This window comes from Salvia hispanica, chromosome 3 (genome assembly GCF_029641045.1).
Source record: "Salvia hispanica isolate PSC_SH4W2 chromosome 3, Shi_PSC_v1, whole genome shotgun sequence".
In the NCBI taxonomy this organism is placed as follows: Eukaryota; Viridiplantae; Streptophyta; class Magnoliopsida; order Lamiales; family Lamiaceae; genus Salvia; species Salvia hispanica.
Window position 1 is genome coordinate 59,801,787 of NC_142694.1, and position 24,322 is coordinate 59,826,108.

The following is a 24,322-nucleotide window of genomic DNA, read 5'->3' on the forward strand; positions in this document are numbered from 1 at the left end:
TATGTCGAAATGACTTGAAATTCACATGGTGTTAGTGAATCAAATTGAGGGATCAAAGTCTTAGCTATGTCATGATACGATGGCTTTTGGTCATTCGACATTTTAGGGGTAGAAACACAATTTTCTATTGTTCCTTTTGAGGGTTTTCTTGTAGTGGGTGTTTTTTTAACACAATTTTTCCATATTAAGATTATTTACATTTTCAAGAAACTAGAGTTCAGGTACTCTTTATAGTACATCTTTACATCACAACCCATGACATGACAGAGAACAAAATTTTAAGTTACAACACAAACATTATCACAACAAATCAAGACATAAAGATGGATTAAAAATTCAATCTGTCATCAGTTCAAATATCGAAAAACATTACGAAAATATGAGGAAACTAAAGATTATAATATTCGTGTTTGGTAATATACAAAAAGAATTAGATAGATATAGTTGATTTTATGCTTACAGTGTCACGCTCTACGCGAAGCTGGAGTTGAGAAGTTGAGCTCTTGTTGATATGTGGAATCGATTTTCCAGAATTGATGCTTAGGATTGAAAAATATATGCAAATGCACAGATTAAAAGCCCATATTTTCATTTGCTTAGATTTCGTCTGTTTTTATTTTTATTTTTTTGAAAGAGAAGTAATTGGTAAAGAACTGAAATAACTACGATAAATTTTTCTTACAATAGTTTCATACGTTAAACAAGTGAGATTAATAATAAATTCTTAATTCAAGGATTTCATCAATCGAAACATCCTTAAATTTATGTTTCGATGTTATATATGCCAGGAAATAGACAAATGCTAATTATTTTTTCTATAAACATATGGAATGCGAAAGAGTGCCACAGAATAAATAAATAGAAGGAGAATAAGAAAATTAAAAAAGAGAGTATCCTTTTATTTTATTTTTGAGGAAATAATAAAATTAAAGAATCTAAAACTGAAATTTTTGTTTTTCCTAATGGGTTTGAACTGTACAAAATTAACTGAGGTAGTTAATGCATGAATCTATCGGTAATTAATAGTGGAAATAATAGAAAGTTAACTGCGACTTCATTTTATATTTATTTGGGGAGGTTTGCTTTAAAACTTGGATGATAAAGAATGAATGCACGTTTAATTTCAGGACGGTGCGAAATATACAATTCACTAATGCCATATGATCACATTAGTCACAATATTAATTCAATAGGAGTAAATTTAAGTATTAATAAAATATTAATTACATCTAATGGACAAATAAAATTATATAGAGTAGTACATATTCTTTGCCTTATTTTCATTTTATTTAATTCCCATGAATCAATTAGAGAGACAATATATGTATAATCAAATCGATGTGATTATTTAAAAAGTGACTAGATTTTCATAACAATAAACGAAGACAATATTATTATTAGATCTAAATAGAGAATTTCATATTTTGTTTCTACTGTGCTACTCCTATATTTATGGCGTTGGGCCTTCTAAACGTATATAATCGTACATGATACTATTAAAGGGTCCAAGCTTTGAACCATTCCTATTTGCTTGTGTTAAGAATAACTTGTTCTCTCCCACAACAAGTTTTTGGCCTTGCACCGGGATGCTGTAGAAACGGTACAACCCGTGAATCCCATGTCTTGCTAATGCATTATCACGGCCTATGAATCCCGTCTCGAAATGTGGAGGGGATATTTGATCGTTGAAACGTACCTTAAATTAAACAAGATTGATATAAATATATAGGAGTTGAGTATGTGATAGTGAATTAAAATTTGATTGATGGTAAGAAAAATGTGAAGGTACTTGTAAATCTAGTGCAGTGGCTGATGCGAGGGCCAATTGGAGAGTGTAATTTGCTTGTTTGTCGACGGTATTGAGGTTGAACACTATTTGCCATGTTGTTGTTGCATATTCTGTCTCTCCCATTTTCCTAAATTGAAATACTAATAGTTATATATATAGGTTTAATAAAATGAATAATAAGAGCAAGCTAGCTAGTGTTACCTTGTAACATGTGCGAAAAACCAATCTGTTTTATAGTTGCTAGTCCCAATTGTGAAAACAAGGTCATTTTTAGGGTATAAATCGGTGTAGCGATCCCAAAGCCCATATTGTCGGAACCTGTGAATATAAGAAATTTAAGAGCATTCACGTCATAAAATATAAAGTTTAGAAAAATTCTATTTTTAAGGGATGACCCAAAATGGAAATAGTTTCTCTTTTTAAGGGAATGAGGTAGTACAGTATGTGCACAAAGAAATAATTACTTTTGAATGGGAAGTTTGTATTGATGAAGCTTGAATTTTGGATTAGGATCCGGAATGAAAAACTCGGCAGCAGTGCGATCTGGAGTCCCAATCTCCCACAAAGTTGGACCGTTTCTTGGGGGATCGAACACCAGGTTTTCAACCTTGACACTAGATCCAGGGTTGATGGTGATGTCGGATACATGCTTAAAGTCTCCTACAACTCCAGGAACCCATCCAAACAAGTTGCAGGTTCCCGGAATCACATTCTTGATCTCGAAATTTCCCTCTTCATCCGTCCGTGTCCAAAATTGATACCCCTAATTATTAAAATCCAAACCAAAGATATCACAATTAATCACATGAAAATTAATTGACCTTTCATCCAAGTGCAAGCTCAAAATAACCTTATTCTCAATCTGCCATGACCCAGCCGCCCCGGGTGGAGCTAATCCCACATAAGCTGAGCCGGCCGGCATAGGTTGCTCACTAACCAACCTATCAACATCAAAATAACAAGCTAAAATTAACTAGACAAAACATAAAAATAGTAAAGGCCATTTTCATATATAATCGTACCGATCATGAACAAGCAATTGACCGGTAATAGATCCCCGTTGATCGGATTTGAGGTATTCGATCGAATTTAGGAAATTATACGGCCAATTCGCTTCCTCCTTTTGCAGCTGATCAATCGACCCAAAGAGAAAACATGAATACAATTCTCTCTACCATATTCAAAATCAAGTCCAGAAATATATTTGTGTGATTATTTCTAGTACTATTAAAATTTGTACTAGTATATAAATGCATACCCTTAGTTTAGCGTCATTCCAAAGAATAGAAGGATCTGCTAGAGCAGAAGCATTGGAGTTGAGATAGATAAAATTAGGACCAATAACTTTTTTCCAATTGTCTTGAGTTTCAAACTTGACATCTATGTCAGTCCCAATATAATGTCTGCTGATGAACATCTACACATGTAGGAAGGTAGGTAGGTAATTAGTTGGTAGCATAGTACTATAGTATTTTGTTTCAAAATTAATGGAGTTGTAAAATAAACTACTTACAGAGAGGAGAATTGGACCAGTATGAGATGTGAGATCTTGTTTGATCGGGCCACCTGTCCGAAATTCATTGCTTGGAGTTATCATCCAAAACCCTATTGGGACTTTGTCATTGCTAACCCATCCATGGACCTTATTGTCAATGTTGTCGCTTGAGAACAAGTATTTATCGTCCACCTAATACATATATCATGTTTTTGTCTATCAAATATCTCAACTAAGTAAGTAGTAGTACCGTGTACTTACACTGATTTTAATGCTAAATTGGAAAAGAGAAAGAAAAAAGTAATTGAAATCTGAAAATTGACTAATATAATGGGACAGAACAAAATGGAGACGAATAGAGTATAATACTTCTTAATTACATACCTCTCCGTTGAATTCGGGATTAGTTGCATTTTTCAAGAGAACAGCTTCCTTATAAGCAAGTGGTTCGCCAGATTCACGATCTTCATACATTGGCATAAACCTTTGCCGTTCATCAGACATAGCCATGTAGTGAAACCTATGCATAAATGAAGTGAGATTCAATTTTTATATACTAGTACTACTTTTTTACATAAATATTATAAATATTTAATTGTTCTTACTTATTCTCCTGAAGCTTGAACACGATTCTTCCTTCTTGTATAAGAAAAGAAGGCCACCCTTTAATTCGTTCGAGTATAGCATATGTATAGAATCCAGGGGACCCACGCAGCATCACATATCTATTTAATTTGCCAAGAAATACTACTATTAGGGAAGAAAAAAAAAAGGTTTTCAATGCATAATTTTTTTAAAAAAAATATGTTTGGATTTGTGATAATTCAACCTTTTATCAATGTTTAATGGGGCGAGTGAGCTAGGAGGAGACCATTTTCTGGTAAATGAAATCTCAATTTGATTTTCACTTTGCGATATCACCTTATAATCTGTTCCTTCCAAGCTGCACAAAAATATTAGTTAGTATTAATAAATTAATTCGATTTAGAATTATGATTATATGATTACTTGTCAGTTTTGCCAATGCTGCTTGATGCCTCGTTCCAAACAACGTCCCAATGCCTGATATTAATATATATAAAAGAACAACACTCAATCTTAATAATAATAAAAATAAAAAAACCATTTTAATATTACGATGGTCGGTTTCTAAATAAAGTAGCAGCAAGATATAATCTGGATTAAGTTGTGAGATTATTTAGTAAGAGAGGGTTGACTATGACTAATTATCACATGACTATCCATTTAGGATTAAATCATGAGATTCAATCTCATGAGTCAAAAATAATACAACTTTAATAATGAGATATAATCTTCCAAATTTAATTATGGAATATGACTATACCCTCTGTCTGTTTCTTTATCTTGAGTTTGAAGCAAATTGTCACTTCCTTGATATGTTATATTGGTGATTGAACCACCCGGTAAGGTCAATGTGATGCTAACTATCCCATTACTCATCTCAACCTGCGTATGATCCATTCTAATTCATTCATTCATTCTAATCCAAATTAATTTAATGAACAATTTTGTCTAATTTAAAAACATACTCACATGATTACCACGTTCAACAAGTGTTACTCCCTCATCCTGAGATGACAAATCCACCACCATTCCTCTGCATGAAATCGTTCAAATATCATTGAAGCGGAAATTAAAAGAATAAAAAATCCACGGTTAATTTGTCAATAAAGTAAAAGAAATACTAAATGCATCCACTATAATTATTCTGTCACACCATTAAGATTTGAATTTAGATAATATTTCCAAGACATAATTATGATTTTATATATATTTATAAATACATCTCGACATGCCTCACATATGCACGACTTTTACAAATATTTATCAGTGCGACAAATTAAAAAATCATTAAGGATATTTTTTAACGCAAATAAGGAAGCTAATTTGTGTTTCTATATATACCACCAACGCTTCAAAAAGCTTCCTTATTATTAGTGTACCAACCAAAATTAGAGAACGCAAATGGAAACATCCTAAAAATACAAAAAATTAAATTAATTTGTTTGTGATTTTGAAATGCTTTTTTTCATATCCTAAATTATTGTTATTTTTGAAAATTTTCGACAGCAAACAATTGCGTCTCGACTTTTGCATCCTTAAAAAATAAGTATATTACGTATATGTATTATATTAACACAGAGATGATCTCACATAATTCTCTCGTATAATGACAAGTCGCAAGAGAAAAAAAAAATAAGAACAAAAATATTTACCTGTTAACAGTCTGAGAATGAATAGGCAAAAACAAGGAGAGCAAAACCATTCCAACCCACAACATCATTTGGATATTTTCCACTGTTCTTAAAAATACTAGGCTGCGAACAATTCAATTTAAATACTAAGCCAAATATATTACTATGCTATGAATAAAAACATACACAGTATCCTCCTATTTATATAGGCGTCAGTCTACTTACTATGATGATGAATTATATGATTATCCGTACGGGATTAACTTGTGAGATTAATTTAGTTAGGAAAGTTGTCTATGATTTATTATCCTATAATTATCTATCTAAAATTAAGTTTTGAGATTCAATCTCATAAAGGATAAAATTGAATAATGATCTCAACAAGCAAAAATAATACTCGCAGTTTGCCATTTCGGAATGTCTACAATTTAAAATTTTATTTACTTTTTTCCATTTTTTATAAGTGGATCCACACTCCAATAAATCATTATAATCACATTCCATTATAAAACTTATATATATAAAGTAGACCTTATTCCATAAATTTTTTTCACCAATTTTTCTTCTCATTTCTTAAAATCCATACTAAGTCAAAGTGAGACATTTTGGACATCTTATTTTGGAGTACTAAATTTACATCAAAGATTTTTGGATTGGAACTATATAAGTTGAATTGATTACAATCTATTGCATGGAAATCCCAGTACGTTTTTATGGCGGAAAGTAATATGCTACATGATCTTGTGTTAGTCCCACAACGTAATTTGGTCTCCATAATAGCCAGTAATCACACACATACACATACACCAAAATTATGTGTATTATATCGTATTACATTGACAAAAATAGACATAGATGTCGTTCGGTTGTTGTGACTCATTATCATATGATTGATTATTCATCTGAGATTAAATTGTGAGATTACTTTAGTTGGAGGAGAATAACTACGATATATTGTCATAAAATTATCCATCTAAGATTAAGTGTCGGATTTAATGTATAATAAATTAAACATAACAAATGTATTTAATCATGAGATATAATCTTTCTCAAACTACTATGGAGTAACATGATCTTTAATTACTCAAATGCATTCATGTACTTTTGAGAATTTTTTAAAGAATTACTCCTCCATATCCATTTCATAATAGTATATGTCACAGTTTTATCGCCTCGTGCTTTAAGAAACTTATTGACTTTTAATTCACTTTTACTTTTATGTACTAGAAGGTCCAATAATAAAGGTTCTATTTTTTACTGGCTTAATTAAATTTTAAGAAATTGTATAATTTGTAAAATAAATTGAGTAGGAAAAGCTATTGGAATATAATTCTACTTTCATATATTGATTGTAAAATAATTATGTGAGTAATATGAGTTACTAATATGAGATCCACTTACTAAAAATAATAATAACGAAACAAAATATTTATTGATGGACATGTAAAATAAGAAAATTTATAATAATAATCAAAAAAGTATTTATTTAAAATATAAATATAAATAAAATTAGTTAATGAAATATGAGATAGTAATGTAAAATAAGATATTATTACTGAATAAACAAACAATGATAACTAAAGTATCATATAATTATATTACTCTCAATAAAGTTGTTGTCAACAAAGCAAAAGAATATAATGTCGACTACTTAAAATTGTAAAGAATGGACACGTTTAAAATAAATAAATTGTGCTAATATTTATTTGTAATATATCAGTAATTTTATTTTATAGATAACTTTTATTTAAATTATAATTTTTCATTAACTTCTAATTGATAATAATTTAGCTTTTAAAATTATACTTCCTCCGTCCCTAATAATTTTTTACCATTAAACCCGCCACAAGTTTTAAGAAATGTATAAATAGAAAGTTAGTTGAAAACTTAGTGGAATGGAGTTAATAATATAAAATGCGAGTGTTAATAAGTTAGTGGAATACAAGGTCTACTACAAAAAATATTAAAAGTGGAAGGTGACATATTTATTGGAGCGGACAAAATAAGTGACAAATTTTTAGAGACAGAGGGAGCAATATAAATTAATTTTAAATTTTTCTCAACAATTTCACATTAACATGGCAAAAACAAATATGATAACAACCAATTTTTTTTATAGAACGACATCATTATATTCTCAGTATTAATTAAATATGGTGATATATCAAGAATTATAGCTTTGTTGTTACATCATATTTAAATTTGTTGCAAGAATTTCAAAAATATAATTTAACTTTTAGAATATATGGAACTATTCAGAAATCTTGATATTTTTGAATGTGCGAATTTTAATGCGGTAAAATATGAAAGAAAAAGAATGAGTAAAGAAATGAAGCTTACTTTATTACAAAGAGAAAAGTTATAAAAAATAAAAATGAAGGCGAAAATAAAAAACTGCCGATTTTTATGGAAACGAGCCGAGTAATTTAGATTTATTCCTTATTTATGAAACAAATAAAAAGATCCACTAAGCCCAACCGATGAATGTAGTGTAAAATATAAGATTCCTGGCCCAATAGCACTATAGAGAAGCCCAATGAATTTAATACTACAGTCTACAGCATAATTTCCTTATATCATCAGATCCCTCTCTTTCCAAAATCATCGATACACGAATTAGGTTTTTCTGTGAGCTTCGTCAATCTGTTTTCTGTATTTCTGGCTTCGGTTAATAGCTTCAATCGCTGGTAAGCTCAGCTGCAATGTACGATATTCACTGATTCGAAAATCAATAAGGTAAACAACCCTCATCTCTTCATGAAATCTCGCAAAACCTACCTAATCGGCTTATTGAGTGTTTCAACATTTGTTAAAATTTCACTCTGAAACTTTCAATTGATAAATGTCAGTTTCTCAATTGTGACCTAGCTGGAATATTATTGGATCGTTGCAGGAATAGGAGCTTAAGCAGTGGTTGTTTTCCGATTTGAAATTTACACAGACTAGTAGTAGTAAGATGCTGCAGATTCGGCTGAGCAAGCCAGCTAGTGAAAGCGGTGCAACTGCGAAACCTGTGCCTGTGGACACTGTTACAGTCGCTTGCCCCGATCATCTCGTGCTATCTGATCTTCCTGTGGCGAAGGGTTTGGGTACAGCATCTGCAACCGCTGTTATCAAGTCTGTTGGACGCCGCTCCCGTCGCCAGCTCGGTGAGCGTGTTCATTTCTGTGTTAGATGCGACTTTCCGGTTGCTATATATGGGCGTCTGGTGAGTATTAGTACATTTACAGTCTTTTAATGAAATTTGAGTTTTAAATAACCTTATGCCATGGTATGATTTGAATTGCGAGTCAGAGAAAATGATGTTGTTATAAGTATGTTTTTGTGTGGTATTCACTGAGACCGACATGCCACTATGTTCCTGTGATGCATCTGTTTCCTTCCATAGTTTGACTTCATGAACAAATGAGCATGTGCTGTGTTTTTTTGTTGGTTTTTGTTTGGGTGTGTTTACTTTTTTGGAGAAAGTAGTAGTCTAATCCATTGTTTACTAAAGTGGATTGGGCTTTGGGATGTCCGAAGGTCCTTGATAATTTCTCATTTGAGCTAATTTTGTTTGATTCAGATCCATTGAAAGGGTTGTAGGATTGGAGAAATCCTAGTGATGAGGATTAAAATACTTAATCATGTATCTTATGAATCATGACAAGTAAAATGCGCCCCTAAATGTATTGCTTTAAAACTGACAGTCACTTTTACAGGGACACCTTTAGCTACTGATGATCTTATATTTAAAAAGTTATTATTTGTATCTTGGTTTTCTTTATGAGTCTTTATTTTTGTTACACGGATCATGTAATCATGGTCTACAAGAACCTATGCTTTTATGTGTTAGTAGTTGGCACATCTTGGTAAATGTATCTGATCTTTTTAAAGATATGAAGAAGAGTGTTAAAGTCATTTCTTACATGCAGCTATTTGCTATGCTTATATATTTAGTTTAAATACTAACACAGTTTTTTTATTGCAGAGCCCATGTGAGCATGCCTTCTGTTTGGACTGTGCCAGGAGTCATTCTCTTTGTTATCTGTAAGTCACACTTTCTTATACATCTGGTTCCTTTGTGTGATAGTGTGTTGCATTTTGTTGAGGATCTTGGTTTTAAATCCTATGATCTCATGAAGTCTGTCAAAATTATGGTTGTCATTTCTGCATCAAAATCAGCTGGGTAATGTACAACAAGCAAAAATGTTTCCATGGACGACTTAGTACACTTATGTTTGAAGCTGCCAACACAACATTCTTATCACTTGTCAAGAAATCAATTACTTCAACTACTGTTAGAAATTAAATGAGTGAATTGTGGTTAAATTTATGCTAATAAATTAGAGGTTCATAAACTGGTTATTTTCCAGTATTTTGCATAAATTTATGAAGCTCTAATGTGAGCCTTTTAGTATTAAGGAGGGTTCTGATGGTGTCAAAACACGAGAATCTCATATTCAAACCTTTGTTTTGATCGTTTGCTTTGATAGTTCATTGACCTTGTCAGTGATCTGTGGTAATGCATGACTTCAACCATCCTTTGCATTTATCTTCTACAGTTGTGATGAACGCATCCAGAAGATTCAGACAATCAAACTGATGGAAGGAATCTTCATATGTGCAGCCCCTCGTTGTCTCAAGTCCTTCTTAAAGAAGAGTGAATTTGAGATGCATATAAACGAGTTCCATACTGATCTTCTTCACCCCAATAAGGAAAAAGAAGGGAATGAATCAGAAGCGATGAGTGCTAGGAAACCTTCAACCTCGGATACCACTGTTCAAGCACCCTCGAGGCCAATTTTCTCTCCCCATTCAAGTTCGCAAATTCATGATTGCGAAGACAAAGCCCAGCTGCCTCAATCCAGGGATCAACCACCTTTGAAACCTGCTGCACAGCAAAGGCCAACACCACCTTTTCCCGGACAAGCTCCAGATCATCCATCAGAGCACCCTGATGGTATTCCATCACATCCCTTTGATAGAGCTACTTCCCAGAATCAGTTTCCTAGGCAAACTTTTGAAGTTCATGGGCAGGGTGGTAGTCGACAAGATTCAGGTCAGTTCCAAGGAAAACATATCCAATTCTCATTTCCCCTAGTACCTGCAACTCGTAACCTTTTAATTATATTGTACCAGTTAACCCAAATTCAGGTCCAGCTCCACCTCAATACGGTTATCCTCCTTATGCAGCTGATGGAATGCAACCGTACTTTGGTGCACCATATGGAATGCCAAGACCAGACTCTGCACCAGAAGGTGGACAAGGACAGGGCTCGTTGCTTGGTTTCCCGCCCAGTCCTGCTGGACCCATGAATTTTCCTCAAAATTATCCACAGTGGAATGCAGTTCCCGGTTCTGTGCCTCTGGAACCTCCTATGGCATCTCAAGGATCTATGGATGGCTATATAAATGTCGATCCTCAAGGAAGAGGATTCTTCCAGAATGATTACGGACAGAATGCTGGGAATAAGAGTTTGGAGCAACAGAGGCAGGGTGGGAATATTGTTGACCCAAGGGACGGTAAAGGAATATTGGCTCCCCAACCGCTTCATCTTCCTCCACCACCTCTAAGACCTCCTCCCCATCTGCCTCAAGGCAGTTCATACTCTGGTGATGGGAATCATGATGGACCTCCAGGCTTCAGCTGGCCAGCAGAGAGGCGGGATAACTTCGGAGGTGGGGAGTAGGCTTGATCTTTTCTAGCCTGCTGACTCATCTTCAAATTAGGTGCACAACTCCAGCTTTGGCTCCATTTTGTTCATGTTTGGGAGCTTACTTGAAACTGTAAATTTTCTAGTGTTCAGCATGTGAACTGCGTAGCTGACATTTGGTATAACTTTAAAATTAAGACCGTCTTTTGAGGTAATCTCAGTAATTGAGTTTTCTTGAACATCGTGTACTTAATTAGATGATTCAACATCACATTGTGCTAAGAAATCAAATAATGTTTAAACCATAAGGGTGTTTTTTATCGGAAAATTTTCTAAGAATAGTACTCCGTCCATCTTGCCACAAGTGATCACTTCTTTTCAGCCTGAGATTTAAGAAAATGATACATTACAAAATAGTGGTGAGAATAAAGTAGGAAGAGATAAAGAGATACCTCCTTTTGTCCACGAATATATGGCCAAATTTGTTTGGGCATGGGTGTAGTGGATTATACGCTCTATTATCAAAAGTTTCCTTAAATAGAATTTGTCTACTTTTAAGGAGCATCCCAAAATGGTAAATATGGTCTAGTTTTAAAGGACGAAGGGAGTATGTTCTCTTGCGTTGATATATTTCCCTAGCCAAGTTGGAAAAAAATAGTTTTGTAGTTTGTTTTCCTTATTAGACTATGTTTATCAGCAACCACCCAACCCAACCCAACCAACCACTTTTTCAATATTTAATTCATTTCTATCTCCTCCACATCATCTTCCACATCATCAATATTCATCCAACCCAACCACCCACATTTTCATGGTTTATCAATGACCACCCCAACCACCCAACCACACTATTATATATTTATTTTTATATTATTTTTTAATAATATTATTAATACATGAAATACTTATTGTAAATTTATAGAAAAACGTAATAAATGACAAACTAAAAATTATAAAAATAAACAAAAAAAATATATATTACAATAATTGAAATATGAAATTTAAAATACATAATTGGTGCTCATACATAAGATGAAAACTAGACATTCAATTGCAATTGCCGAATTTTGCCCATATATGCTCAACCAAATCGTCTCGCAGAGCTTTGTGAGCTTCTCTGTTTTGAAGTTGGGCTTTGTTTTTCATGTAAGAAGCTAGACTCGCAATCCTATTCGTAGAATATATGAAATCATTATTCGCATCTCCATCTTCATTCTCACGACTACTTTGTCCAAGTCGATCTTGAATAAATTCTGCTGGATCACAATAGTTCGAATATGTGCTTCTTTCGTCTTCCACTATCATATTGTGCAAGATTATGCAAGCAATCATTATTTTCCCCATAATATCACGATCCCAAATAAGACATGGACATTTGATAAAAGCAAAACGAGCTTGCAAAACACCAAAAGCTCGCTCAACATATTTTCGCGCAGACTCTTGATGTCGAGCAAACAACTTGTGCCTCATCGTTTGTGGACCTGGTATAGATTTGACAAATGCCGCCCATTGAGGATATATGCCATCAGTGAGATAATATCCCATATTTTTTTCGTGGCCATTTACTATGTAATTGACCTTCGGTGCTCGACCTTCCAAAATATCATCAAAAATAGGAGATTGATCAAGCACATTAATATCATTTCTCGAACCTGGAGTTCCAAAAAGAGCATGCCATATCCACAAATCTTGAGATGCTACTGCTTCCAAGATGATTGTCGGATTCCCGCTTCTTCCGGCATATTGTCCAGCCCATGCAGTGGGACAATTCTTCCATTCCCAATGCATGCAGTCAATGCTACCCAACATGCCTGGAAACCCACGTTGTTCTCCAATATGCAGAAGTCTTGCCAAGTCTTCTTCGGTGGGCTTTCGCAAGTACTCATCGCCGAAGTTAGAGATTACACCTTCAACGAACTTGATGAGAGATTTGCGAATGAGTTGTGCGCTCATTCTCAAATATTCGTCGTGCAAGTCGGCCGCCGCCCCGTAGGCCAACATCCTCATCGCTGCTGTACATTTCTGAATTGCAGACATACCAAGTCGACCGGTAGCATCACGCTTCTGCACAAAAAAGTTGTCGGTGTCGATGAGCTTGTTAATTATTTTTTCGAACAAAGGTTTTCGCATGCGATACCTTGTTCGAAACATATCTGGAGGATAGATTGGATCTTCAGCAAAGTACTGCTCGAAAATAGTATCATGACCCTCTTCGCGTTTCCTTTCAATGTATCTCCTTTTAGCTCTAGCCGTCTGGGTTGTAGGTTGTGAAGGCAAGGTTGTTGGCCAAATAGCTATATCCTCGATTAGTTGATCGAGTTGCTGATTTTGTTCAACAATTTTTTCTTCCCATTCATTGTCTTCAAGAAGATTGAAAGCTTCAAAATTAGAACTTGATGACATTTTTTAGGGAGAGTTGGCTCAATAATCGTGAGAGGATTTGTGTATAATTTTCTTGAAGCATGTAAGTAAATATATAGAAGTAATTTGTTGAGCATAGGATTCCACTACTATCATTTGTGATCACATGGGTTGTCCTTGGATTCCACCACCACTTGTGATAGAAAATGACTTGTCATGTAATCATACTTTGATTTTCGTGATCACATGGGTTGTCATTGGATTCCACCACCACTTGTGATAGAAAATGCCTTGTCATGTAGCCATACTTTGATTTTCGTGATCACATGGGTTGTCATTGGATTCCACCACCACTTGATAGAAAATGACTTGTCATATAGTCACACTTTGATTTTCGTGATCACATGGGTTGTCATTAGATTCCACCACCACTTGTGATAGAAATGACTTGTCATGTAATCATACTTTGATTTTCTTGATCACATGGGATGTCATTGGATTCCACCCCCACTTGTGATATCATGTAGTCATACTTTGATTGAAGGGCTTATCACATAAATTGGAAATTACATAAGCAACATAAATTAAAGATTACATACTAAGCAACAGAAATTGAAGATTACACACTAAGCAACAGAAGTTGAAATTTGCATAATAAGAAACATACATTGAAAACAGTTAAACTACGATCAATTCCCAAATAATTCTGCTATTAGATTGCGTTTCAGCGTTTCTTCTTCTGGAGTTAAGTCCCTCCTAGCCATCAGCGGAGTAAGGATAGCTGCCTTGATGTTCCGTTCCTGAATATCACTAGCTGCTTTGATCTTCCGTTCTTGAATATCACATTCCCTTTCACGTGTAACTCTCATTTCACGCAGTGCTGCAGTGAAATAATTAGGGATTGTATATGAAGACGTTGCAACTTCTTTGCCTCTTCTTTTAGCCTTACTCTTAGCTTGATCTCTTCCGGTAGGACGTTGCAATGTTGAAGAACGACTCTCAGGAATGGAGTCAATTTGAGGTCCTCCTTCCTCACTAGTCCTCGACCTTTTTGAGCTCCCACGACTTTCTTCAAGACTATCTTCATCTGGCTGGAAACGCGTTGAACCAGTACTATTCAATTTCAATTCCCACTTAGGATTGTATCTCATCACCTCCTCAAACACCTTATGGTGAGTAAATTTTGTCTTACCATACAGTTGTTGAGCGGTTTTCTCAATGTCCTCTTTAGACTGGCCACTCGTAGCTCGATCATGCGCTTTTTTGTATGCACCAATCCACTTTGTGACATTTGTGTTGAGTCGTTTGTAGCGTTGTCTCAATGACTCTAAACTTCTTTGTTGGCCCATTCCTGGATTTTCTTTTCTTGCTTCCTCATATTGATCAAGAACCTTTTGCCATAGATGGGCATTAGTTTGGTTGGTGCCAACAACTGCATCCCTGCTCACGAAACAATAAGCAGACATTAATGACATGTCTTCTTGCTCACTCCAATCATGTGGAGTGTTTGAAGCACTCAAGTTGGTTGGTGATATGACTTGGCTTGAATGTTGGTTTTCAAATGAATTTTGGAATTGATCAGAATTTGGAAAATCATCAAAACTAGGGAAATAATCTTGAGAAGGATTAAAATTTTGGGAAGGGTTGTAGTTTTGGGAAGGATAGAAATTTGGGGAATCGGAGAATATATTATTCTCATCATCATCCATAGTTAGCAACAAAGTAAGCTTAAAAATATGAAATTTTATCAAACAAGAAGATTATAGGAGGAGGAAAGAGATATTTTTTTTTTGTGTGCAAACTATAGCAAATGTGGTCTCTATTTATAGAGGAAGAAAAATTATGAATTTTGATATAATTTTTATAATTTTATAATATTTTATATTAAAAATATATTAATTTAAAAGTATATATATATCAACCAATGAGATTGTGCCATTTGGCACAATCTCATTGGATGATGAATGGAGACCACCTGGTTGGCTTTTGACATGAGGGAGACCGCGGTCTGGTAGTGCAAATGCATTTTATTTCATTTTTTTTTTTTTAAATGTGGGGTGAGGTGGCGGTCGACCACCCCACTGATAAACATAGTCTTAGTACTCCCTATGTCCAACTCAAGATATCCACATTCTTGAGTGACGCGAGATTTGATGAGGGGTTGTTAGATGGAGTAAGTAGAGAAAAAAATATAATTGAATATTTTAATGAGGAGAGAGGAAATAGAGAGATTTATTTCCAAATATAGAAAGTAGACATCTTGAATGAGACAAACTTAGAAGGAAAGGTGAATATATTGAGTGAGACGTTAGGGAGTTACTCTATTTTATAATATAGAGGTGTATAAAGAATGAAAATAAATAACATAAAAAAATATGAAGTTAAATTTATACTCCCTCCGTCCCACTTTAGGAGTCCCGGTTTACCATTTTTGGGTGTCCCACTTTAGGAGTCCCGGTTGGAATATTCCATAAATGGTATTAGGCCCCACATTCCACTAACATTTTTCCACTCACATTTTATTATAAAACTAATATAAAAAAGTAGGACCTACATTCCACTATCTTTTTTCACCAATTTTCCTTTATATTTCTTAAAACCCGTGCCGAACTCAACCGGGACTCCTAAAGTGGGATGGAGGGAGTAGTATATACTCTATTGGGGAGTGTTATATTGCTAACTCAATACCTAATTGCTAACTACAACTAAATAATAGCCAGTAGATATTCAAATTAAGGGCCTAGATCATCAACCAAGAAATATCAATACAATCAACAAAAAACGTCAATAAAGTCATAGGATTAATTCCATAAAATATCAATAGGGGTATTAATGTCAATTAACTACATGTTTAGTTATAACTAACTTTTAAAAGAAATCCCAAAACTTTAAATTCATATAACATATATCAAATTAAAGATAATTTTATAAGGATTCCAACGATATCATATATGCATATGTTCCGATGTCAAAATTTGAAAAAAAATTCAAAAATTTTCAATTTTTTCGTAAAGCAGAAATGTCAACATACTATATAAAATATGTCAATATAATACATGTAGAATGTCAATATAAGCAATGGGTTAACATTCTTAAAGCATCGTGTTGACATTCTCAAAGCATTGTGTTGATATGTCCGAAACACTATATTGACATTTTCATCTAAAAGCCTAATTTGACGTTTTTTTAAATCTTTTTTTATTTTATTAATGAAAATGAAAACTACACGTGGCAAATTGTAGACCACACGTTTTCTAAAATCCTATGGCCTTAAATTAGTTGTAGTTAGCAATTAAATGATGAGTTAGCAATTGATCACTCCCCTACTCTATTATTTTAAATTTAAGTATAAAATTAGAGTTGTCAACTGGAAATTGAACAACGTACACAATTAAGTATGAGATTATAGATGTCTTCACTTTGTAACTTTTGTAGAGCATCGACCGATCTATCTTTCGTGTTGGAAATGTGGCCCTCCAAAGGTTGTTTTTTCTTATTGCAGATAACAATTCCGTTGTGGAGTTTCCCATGATATTTATCACTATAGTGAAGGGATCTAAGCCATTAATGACTGAGCCAAAAATATTACTCCTTCCGTCCCATAATAATATGTGCACTTTCCATTTTCCGCCATCCCATAAAAATATGGTTATTTCCATTTCTGGAAAGTTATTCCAACTTATTACCCCTATACATCAAGTGATTTACAACTTATACCACTATTAAAACACTAATAATAATGTGGATCTCACTATCCACTAACACTAGTTTAACTCATCTCTCTTACTTTACCATATTATATGCCCATATTTTTATGGGATGGAGGGAGTATAAAAGTTTGATTCAATAAAATAACACTACATCTTACGATCTTTGATATACGTCCGAGCTTGTTAACTTTTTGTGAGCCAATAGACAAATTTAAGTTGATACTTTCCACAAACGCAATAGATGCAGACTTGTCGGAAAAATTCATCTTCTATGTATTCGAATTATTGTTATCGGCCAATCCCGTTTGATGACGATAATCTTTCCCTGTCATAGGGAAGCAAGTCAAATGGTCTCGATTTCCTAGACAATTATCCATCACGTAGGCTTTGTTGAAAGAGCTACCTTCTTGAATTTTGTATATTGAATTTCAATTCTTTCTTTCGTTTCCCTATTTTCACGAGGTTGTGTATAGAGTCATTATTCAATTTTATTCAAAATAACAAAGAAGAATAAGAGAACGAATGAGTTTATTGAAAAGAATAAAGATAACAGAAAAAGAGAAGAATGATGAAAATAATATATGAGAATGATGAAAATGTACGAGTCGGAGTTATTTATAAAACATAAGAATGATGAAAATAATGTATGAGAATGATAAAAACGTATGAATCGAAGTTATCTATAAAAAAAAATTCCATAAATCATTGTACATTACTTTATATTTTGTTTCTTTCCTTTTTATCAATCGACCACCAAAGCAAAGTTCTCATAATTATATGTTCATTACTTTCCAATTTGTTTTTTCCCTTTTTTTTCATGCCAAAACTAAGAATAGTTAAAAGCTTTCATAAATATATTAAAAATTACTTTCCTTTAAATGTTTTTCCTTTTTTTCATGCCATGCTCCAATATGACTAAGTACTCCATGAACAATTGTTTGAATATAAATTAAATTTATTAATTGTATTAAATTTATTAATTGTAATAAATTTTAAATAGTTAAAATTAGTAATCTCATAATTTGTAAACCCTTATTCTCAAATTTACAAATTGTGGGACTTACAACCTGAGTGGGCCAAACCTGAAACCCGATAGGCGGCCCGGTGGATTGACTCGGTGGATTGACCAAGGTACAACTACTATCTATTACTCCCTTCGTTCCATAGTAGCCGTTCCAAATCACGTACAAAGGAGGAGACCGTCCCAGGAGATTGGGAGGATGGTGTACATGATGATCCAGGACCGGTCCTATGATAGTTGCAACTTGGAACGTAAGGGGAATGCAACAACTCCCCCGTCAATCTACAATATTCGATTTTGTGAGAAAGCACAAAATCGATGTGATCGGATTACTAGAGACGAAGCTCAAAACCAAGAACTACACATTTTTAATGAAGAATAAGTTCAAGGAGTGTAGGAACGCCGACAATTTCAACCTTAGTGACAGAAGCAGAATGTTGTTACTTTGGAACCCAAGTCAAGTGGACCTGGAAATTATCCAGGTGGATTTGCAGACAATCCACACCAAAATCAGGTGCAAGACTTCCAATAATACTTTTTTCTTTACATTGGTGTATGATGGTCATTCTATTTCTGATAGACGCCCACTTTCGGACTCTTTGATTGAATATGTCCCGCGGGATGAGCCAAGCCTTGTCAGTGGAGACTTTAACAATGTTATGGGATACAACGAGAGAGTTGGGGGAAACGTCCCGTCGGAGTATGAGGTGAAGAACATGGTTGATACGTGTGCCTTGCTTGGACTCGAAGATGTGATGTCCACAGGCTGTCGTTTCACACGGTCGGAAGGAGGCATCCTGAGCAAAATCGACCGAGCATTGGTGAACGACGCCTGGAACACGCACAACTACATTGCCACTACGGAGTTTTTTCCGGCTAAGGTATATTCTTGTCACGACCGCAGTTAGCTAATGATAGCATAACTCGGTTTATCGCGACTAAGGAGGGATTATAAGAAGCGGGGATAGAAATTAAGGGAAGTTAAGGTCGAGACATAAGGAGACACACAAATTATAATAATAAAGGATAATACTTATAACAAAATAAACTCGATCAAGGGGACTCGAGAGACTGTTCTTACAAGTTCGACTTATCAGAGTTTAGAAATGTAACAATAAGTGAGGCCTTATTAACGGCACATCGGAAGCAAAAGAACACGGTTCATGTGTGGTGACATGAACCTCCGAGAGTTTTATTCTTATATAGCTACTAGCCTGCCCTCCACAGCACTTGATCCACCCTTCCACGATCAACCTGCACATTTAGAAATATATGCAGGGCTGAGTACGAAGGTACTCAGCGAACACATTGCCGAAAAATACACATATACATTTAAAAAATATTGTCAAGCCATTACCACAATAACACTCAGGGGTTTTATTGAAAAGACCTGAGCTTACTAAAAATATTCACATTGGGCCCTTTTTCCTGTACTTAGCCATATCTGATCATCTTGTGCCGCTGAGATGGTGTTCTCATACGGTCACCTTCCCTGCCCAACGTGACAGAGGTATCCTTGTGCCGGGAAGGTGGCCACCTTCCACGGTCACCTTCTCTGCCGTCCGTTCACGGTCAGAGGTATCCCGTGTACACTAGTCCGAGCGGGGACACCACCCTCACTGGGACCCGAATTCGACTTATGTATCATCATTCATAATTCACTTGGCCTTAGCCAACAGATAGACATCATACACAAAACATTTATGGCAAGACAACATCATTAAAATCACGAACATGCGTTCGAGTTTTCACAAAATATAATTTGTATTTTTAGTATAAGAAAGCTCACCTTGATCATTTAATTTTCTTACTTGAATCTTTCGTTCCAACTCTACTTGCAAACGTACCCTTGTTGTGATGTGGAAAAGAAAAGATTTGTTGTTAGTTGGATTTTCTTCTAATGTAAACGTCCTTTTTCTTGTTGTGGTGGAAGGATTCTTGTTGCGTTTTTAGAGGTGAGTATTTGTTTGTGAAAGGGTGGGGCAGTGAAAGTGACGGTGGTATATATGTGTAAGGAAAGCAAGTTGGCTGGCATTCTTTTGCCAAATATATTTTTTGTCAGCAGAGCTATGATTCTTCTGCCAGATCATTAAATGCAGCATTAACTGCTGTGCTGAAAAGTGGATCCTCTAGGATCCGGCTCCTCTTTATTTTTACGTAATGTAATGTATTTGTATTAATAATGATTTAGGATATTCATTTACTCATCTGTTTGATTTGATTTGGTGTAGGAAAAACCGGTCCAAGTTCGTGGCTGCTCTCGTTGATATACTCGCCTTCTTCGAATGTTTGATGTATAATTTAAACTTTTGTTGAATGTATCAGACATTAAAATTTTGGTTTTGGAATCCTATTTGTCTAATTAAACTTATTATATTTCTACATATATATATGTGTGTGTGTGTGTGTGTGTGTTTATTTATTTGCCAAATGCTGAAAACAAACGACGACGACAATCTATCGTAATTTGGATGTAATCACACAAAATGTCACAAGCAAAGTATATATAATTAAGCTAAAATTATTATTTCTAGTCGTAATGTCTTAGCGGGTCGTTACAATTCTGACCACTCACTAGTGGTCACCACCTTATTTGGTAACATGGTTTCCTATCCCAAGCCTTTCAAATTTTTTAACTTCTAGCTAAAAAATGATAAGTTCTCATAGCTTATGGAGGAGAAATGGCTGGCACACGTTGAGGGAACAACACAATACAGGCTTGCCGAGCGTTGTAAGCTTTTCAAAGCTCACCTCAAATCTTTCAACTTCCAAGAGTTCAGTGACCTCTCGAAGAGGGCAAAAGAAGCTACGGAAACGCTTGAACGACTACAGTTGAGAGCGGATATTGATACGAAAAACATGGTACTGAGGGACCAAATCATGTGCCAAAAGAAAATTGCAGCATATCTCATTGAATCTGAGAGGGCTTACTTCGAACAGATAGCTAAACTCAAGTTCTTACTGCTTGGTGATCAGGGCACTTCCTTGTTCCACTCCCTTGTAAAGAGAAACAATGCACAAACTACATTTCCGTCCTATGTAGGAATGATGGTTCGATTACAAGAAATCAATGAGGCGATCTCCGAAAGGCCTACGACACGGTGAACTGGGAGTTCATTCGAGCAATTTTGTATGGACTAAGCTTCCACAGATGTTCATCTACTGGGTAATGCAATGCATTACTACACCCCGATTTTCAATCGCTATTAACGACAGTCCACACGGGTTCTTCGCTAGCAAGAGGGGCATCCGACAAGGCGACCCAATGTCACCAACTCTGTTCATCTTTTGCATGGAGTATATATCTCGCCTACTTGCTTCCCGAACGGCTGATATTAACTTCAACTTCCATGTAAAGTGTGCAAGCTAGAAAATCACTCACCTTGCATTCGCGGACGACCTTACGTTATTCTGCAGGGGTGATGCTATATCCATGAGTATCCTAAGGGACGCAATGCTGGAATTCTCTAGGAGCTCGGGTCTACAGATCAACTAGGAGAAATCCCATCTTTTCACATGTGGAAAATACCAAAGCTGAGAAATGGAGGAGTTGAAGGGGATCTTTGGCTTCCCAGTTGATAATCTCCCTGTCAAGTACCTGGGCATCCCGCATGAGTCCAAGAAGCTAAATATTATGCATTACTCACCACTGATAGACAAGTTCGCCTCAACAACAAACAAGTGGACTGGTAAAAATCTCTCTTACGCAGGGAAGACCGAACTTATTCGCTCGGTGCTACAAGGTGTGGAATGTTATTGGCTATAGGTCTTCCCTCTCCCATCAAATGCAATTGATCGCATCACCTCTATTTGCCGTCAATTCCTTCGGGGAACAAAATATCCACCCGTCGCATGGAAGGATCTTTGTCTGCCGAAAGAAGAATGTGGGCTTGGATTCAGAAATCTGGGAGCGTGGAACAAATCCCTCCTTAGCCGTAATCTCTGGAACATCCATTCAAAGAAAGATTCTCTTGGGTAAAATGGATTCATAGCGAATTCCTTAAAGACAGGTCAAAATGGGAGTGGACAGCAAGGAAACGAGACTCACCCTTGTTCAAGAGGATTCTAAAAATCCGAGATATCATGCTCACAGATCACCCACAATCTAAGGTTGCAAATCTCTGGGATAAGTGGTACATATCTAAGGGATCAGCTGAGGCATATGACTGGTTCAGACCGAAAGGTGAACGCAAGTTTTGGCCGAAGTTTGTGTGGAAGGTCTTCGTGCCACCCAAGTTCTCATTCACAACTTGGCAAGCTATCAGAGGCCGCTTAGCAACGCGTGACAGGCTTGGATACCTGGATATCGACCAACACTACCCACTATGCATGGAGCATACAGAGTCTGACCATCTGTTCTTTAAATGCTAGAGGACCAGGGTCGTGTGGAGAAAGATAAAGACCTGGCTGGGCATGCGAAGAATGATGACCTCTATTCCAATGGCAATTAAGTGGATAACCAAAGAAAGGCACGGAGCTGTTGTCATGCGCAAGGCTAGAAGATTGGCTCTTATGAGCTGAAGAGCTCGTAATGCCGTAGTCCATGATGGACCAACCTTTGAGCTGAGGGATATAGTTTTTGAAGTCAAGAAGATCACCTAAGCCACCTTGTATTCTATGTACCCGCATGAGCTCGTCCAACAACTACTTGGCACCTGATAGGTACGCAAGATATGGATATGGAAAAATCCAAGCGCTATTGCTTTGTACTTTTCTGTGCGGATGACATGTTATTGTAACTCAAAACCAAAGCTTTTAAGTTAAGAAATAAATGGGCGCTGAGGGAATTTTCCTTGGTTTGATGTGTTCGCCACTGCCATCGCAGGATTACCTCGTGGTAGGATGGTTGCTTGTTTTTGATTCGGGACCACTTATTATGCGCCTCACTTTCCTACACGGGGGCTGAGAACAAGTCCCAGCTGAGCACCCCGTCGGCTGGCAACTTCGGTTTCTCGGTCGCCCAAACATGTGGGTCCCTAGTTTTCCATGTCGGGCGGTGTAATGATCAATAATAATGATAAACTATGTTTCTTGCCACGTCGACACCTATCACGTCTCCAGGCATGGCTAGTGTCGTATGCCACCCAGAGACTTCTTTTGCTAGAGAACGTCAGTGTATCTTCAAACGATCACCTTCCTCATTTCCCCCAATCAGGGTACTCTATTTCCTCTTAGGGATTTTTCCCATTTGGGTTTTGCTCCAAGTGGTTTTAATGAGTCCCGGCCTCCACCACTGGAGGGTTTTTGTTTGTGCTTTCGGATAGACCAGGACTATCCCACATGGGTATGTCTATGTTTCTGTGTAAAATACATGGCAAGGACGTTTGTCTAAGCCATTAGGCTGGCTAGGATCCACTACTTAAACTATGGTTTATCGGGTTTGCTATTGTAATCTGGCTTAGTACAAGCCCTTGGGCATGCCCAAGTTCACTTATATTGTGTTACTTCCCCCTCCCTGGCTCGCTAGCCTCGGCTAGTTGGCTGTATTGGTTGTAAGTTTCTTTTAGTTATAAAATTTATTGATTCATAAAAAAAAAGTCACTTTGTCACTTTAGTATGTTCCATAGTAGTGGAGTCATTTTCTTTTTTTAGTAAACTCAATGCTAACTTGCTATGTAGTACTCCCATAAGAATTCAATTTTGTATAGAAACTCAATGCTAACTTGCTAAGATATAATATATATTACTTTCTTAATTATAATGAAGTTAATCTAAATCTTTTCCATTAAATTTAATTTTTTTTCAAGAAAGAATACATAATTTAATAATTTTAATTCAAAATAATTTATTCATATTTAAAAATCTAAATTTAAAATTTAATTTTATAAAATTAAATCTGATATTGAAATAAAGAAATAAAATGAAGGATGACAAAGGGAAGAAGAAGATAATTTTGAAATAATATTAGATTTAGTACATCATTAAAATAATATCAGATGAAAAAGAGAAAATCGTGTAAAGATGAAATTACCCAGCCCCCAAAAAGGCATTTTTCGAGTGAAATTTTTTTTGCAAAATGACCGATTTGAAATAAATCCCTAGTCTATGGACTACTGTAGATATTTTTAAAATTCAAAAACTATTGGCAAAATAA

At 35.4% G+C, this 24,322-nt stretch overlaps 3 protein-coding genes and 1 pseudogene across 5 annotated transcripts; 2 read left to right on the forward strand and 2 right to left on the reverse strand.

Annotated features, from left to right (window-relative positions):
- Positions 1–1,406: 1,406 nt before the first annotated feature.
- LOC125210501 (uncharacterized) lies at positions 1,407–5,586 on the reverse strand. The gene is made up of 15 exons (XM_048110049.2): positions 5,522–5,586; positions 4,839–4,902; positions 4,630–4,751; positions 4,293–4,346; positions 4,114–4,227; positions 3,890–4,009; positions 3,669–3,804; positions 3,303–3,476; positions 3,048–3,206; positions 2,812–2,918; positions 2,640–2,730; positions 2,254–2,552; positions 1,991–2,107; positions 1,790–1,916; positions 1,407–1,696 (listed from the first exon to the last, which is right to left on the reverse strand). The coding sequence occupies exons 1-15, from the start codon at positions 5,584–5,586 to the stop codon at positions 1,451–1,453; spliced, it is 1,995 nt and encodes a 664-aa protein (XP_047966006.2). The 3' UTR covers positions 1,407–1,450.
- A 2,490-nt stretch (positions 5,587–8,076) lies between these two features.
- On the forward strand, positions 8,077–11,375 carry LOC125216084 (E3 ubiquitin-protein ligase HAKAI homolog). Of its 3 annotated transcripts, none has more exons than XM_048117705.2 (5): positions 8,077–8,236; positions 8,394–8,708; positions 9,471–9,529; positions 10,045–10,541; positions 10,637–11,375. In XM_048117705.2, exons 2-5 carry the CDS (start codon positions 8,457–8,459, stop codon positions 11,170–11,172), a joined length of 1,344 nt encoding a protein of 447 aa, XP_047973662.2. In that variant the 5' UTR covers positions 8,077–8,236; positions 8,394–8,456; the 3' UTR covers positions 11,173–11,375. The 3 variants fall into 3 exon arrangements, with proteins under 3 accessions (XP_047973662.2, XP_047973663.2, XP_047973661.2); XM_048117706.2 differs by having other exon boundaries at positions 10,676–11,375; XM_048117704.2 differs by having other exon boundaries at positions 8,078–8,236; positions 10,622–11,375.
- Positions 11,376–14,096: 2,721 nt separating this feature from the next.
- On the reverse strand, positions 14,097–15,454 carry LOC125210503 (uncharacterized). Its single transcript, XM_048110050.2, has one exon. The coding sequence runs from the start codon at positions 15,204–15,206 to the stop codon at positions 14,187–14,189; it is 1,020 nt and encodes a 339-aa protein (XP_047966007.2). The 5' UTR covers positions 15,207–15,454; the 3' UTR covers positions 14,097–14,186.
- A 3,004-nt stretch (positions 15,455–18,458) lies between these two features.
- Positions 18,459–22,887, forward strand: LOC148931180 (uncharacterized; annotated as a pseudogene).
- The last annotated feature ends 1,435 nt before the right edge of the window (positions 22,888–24,322 follow it).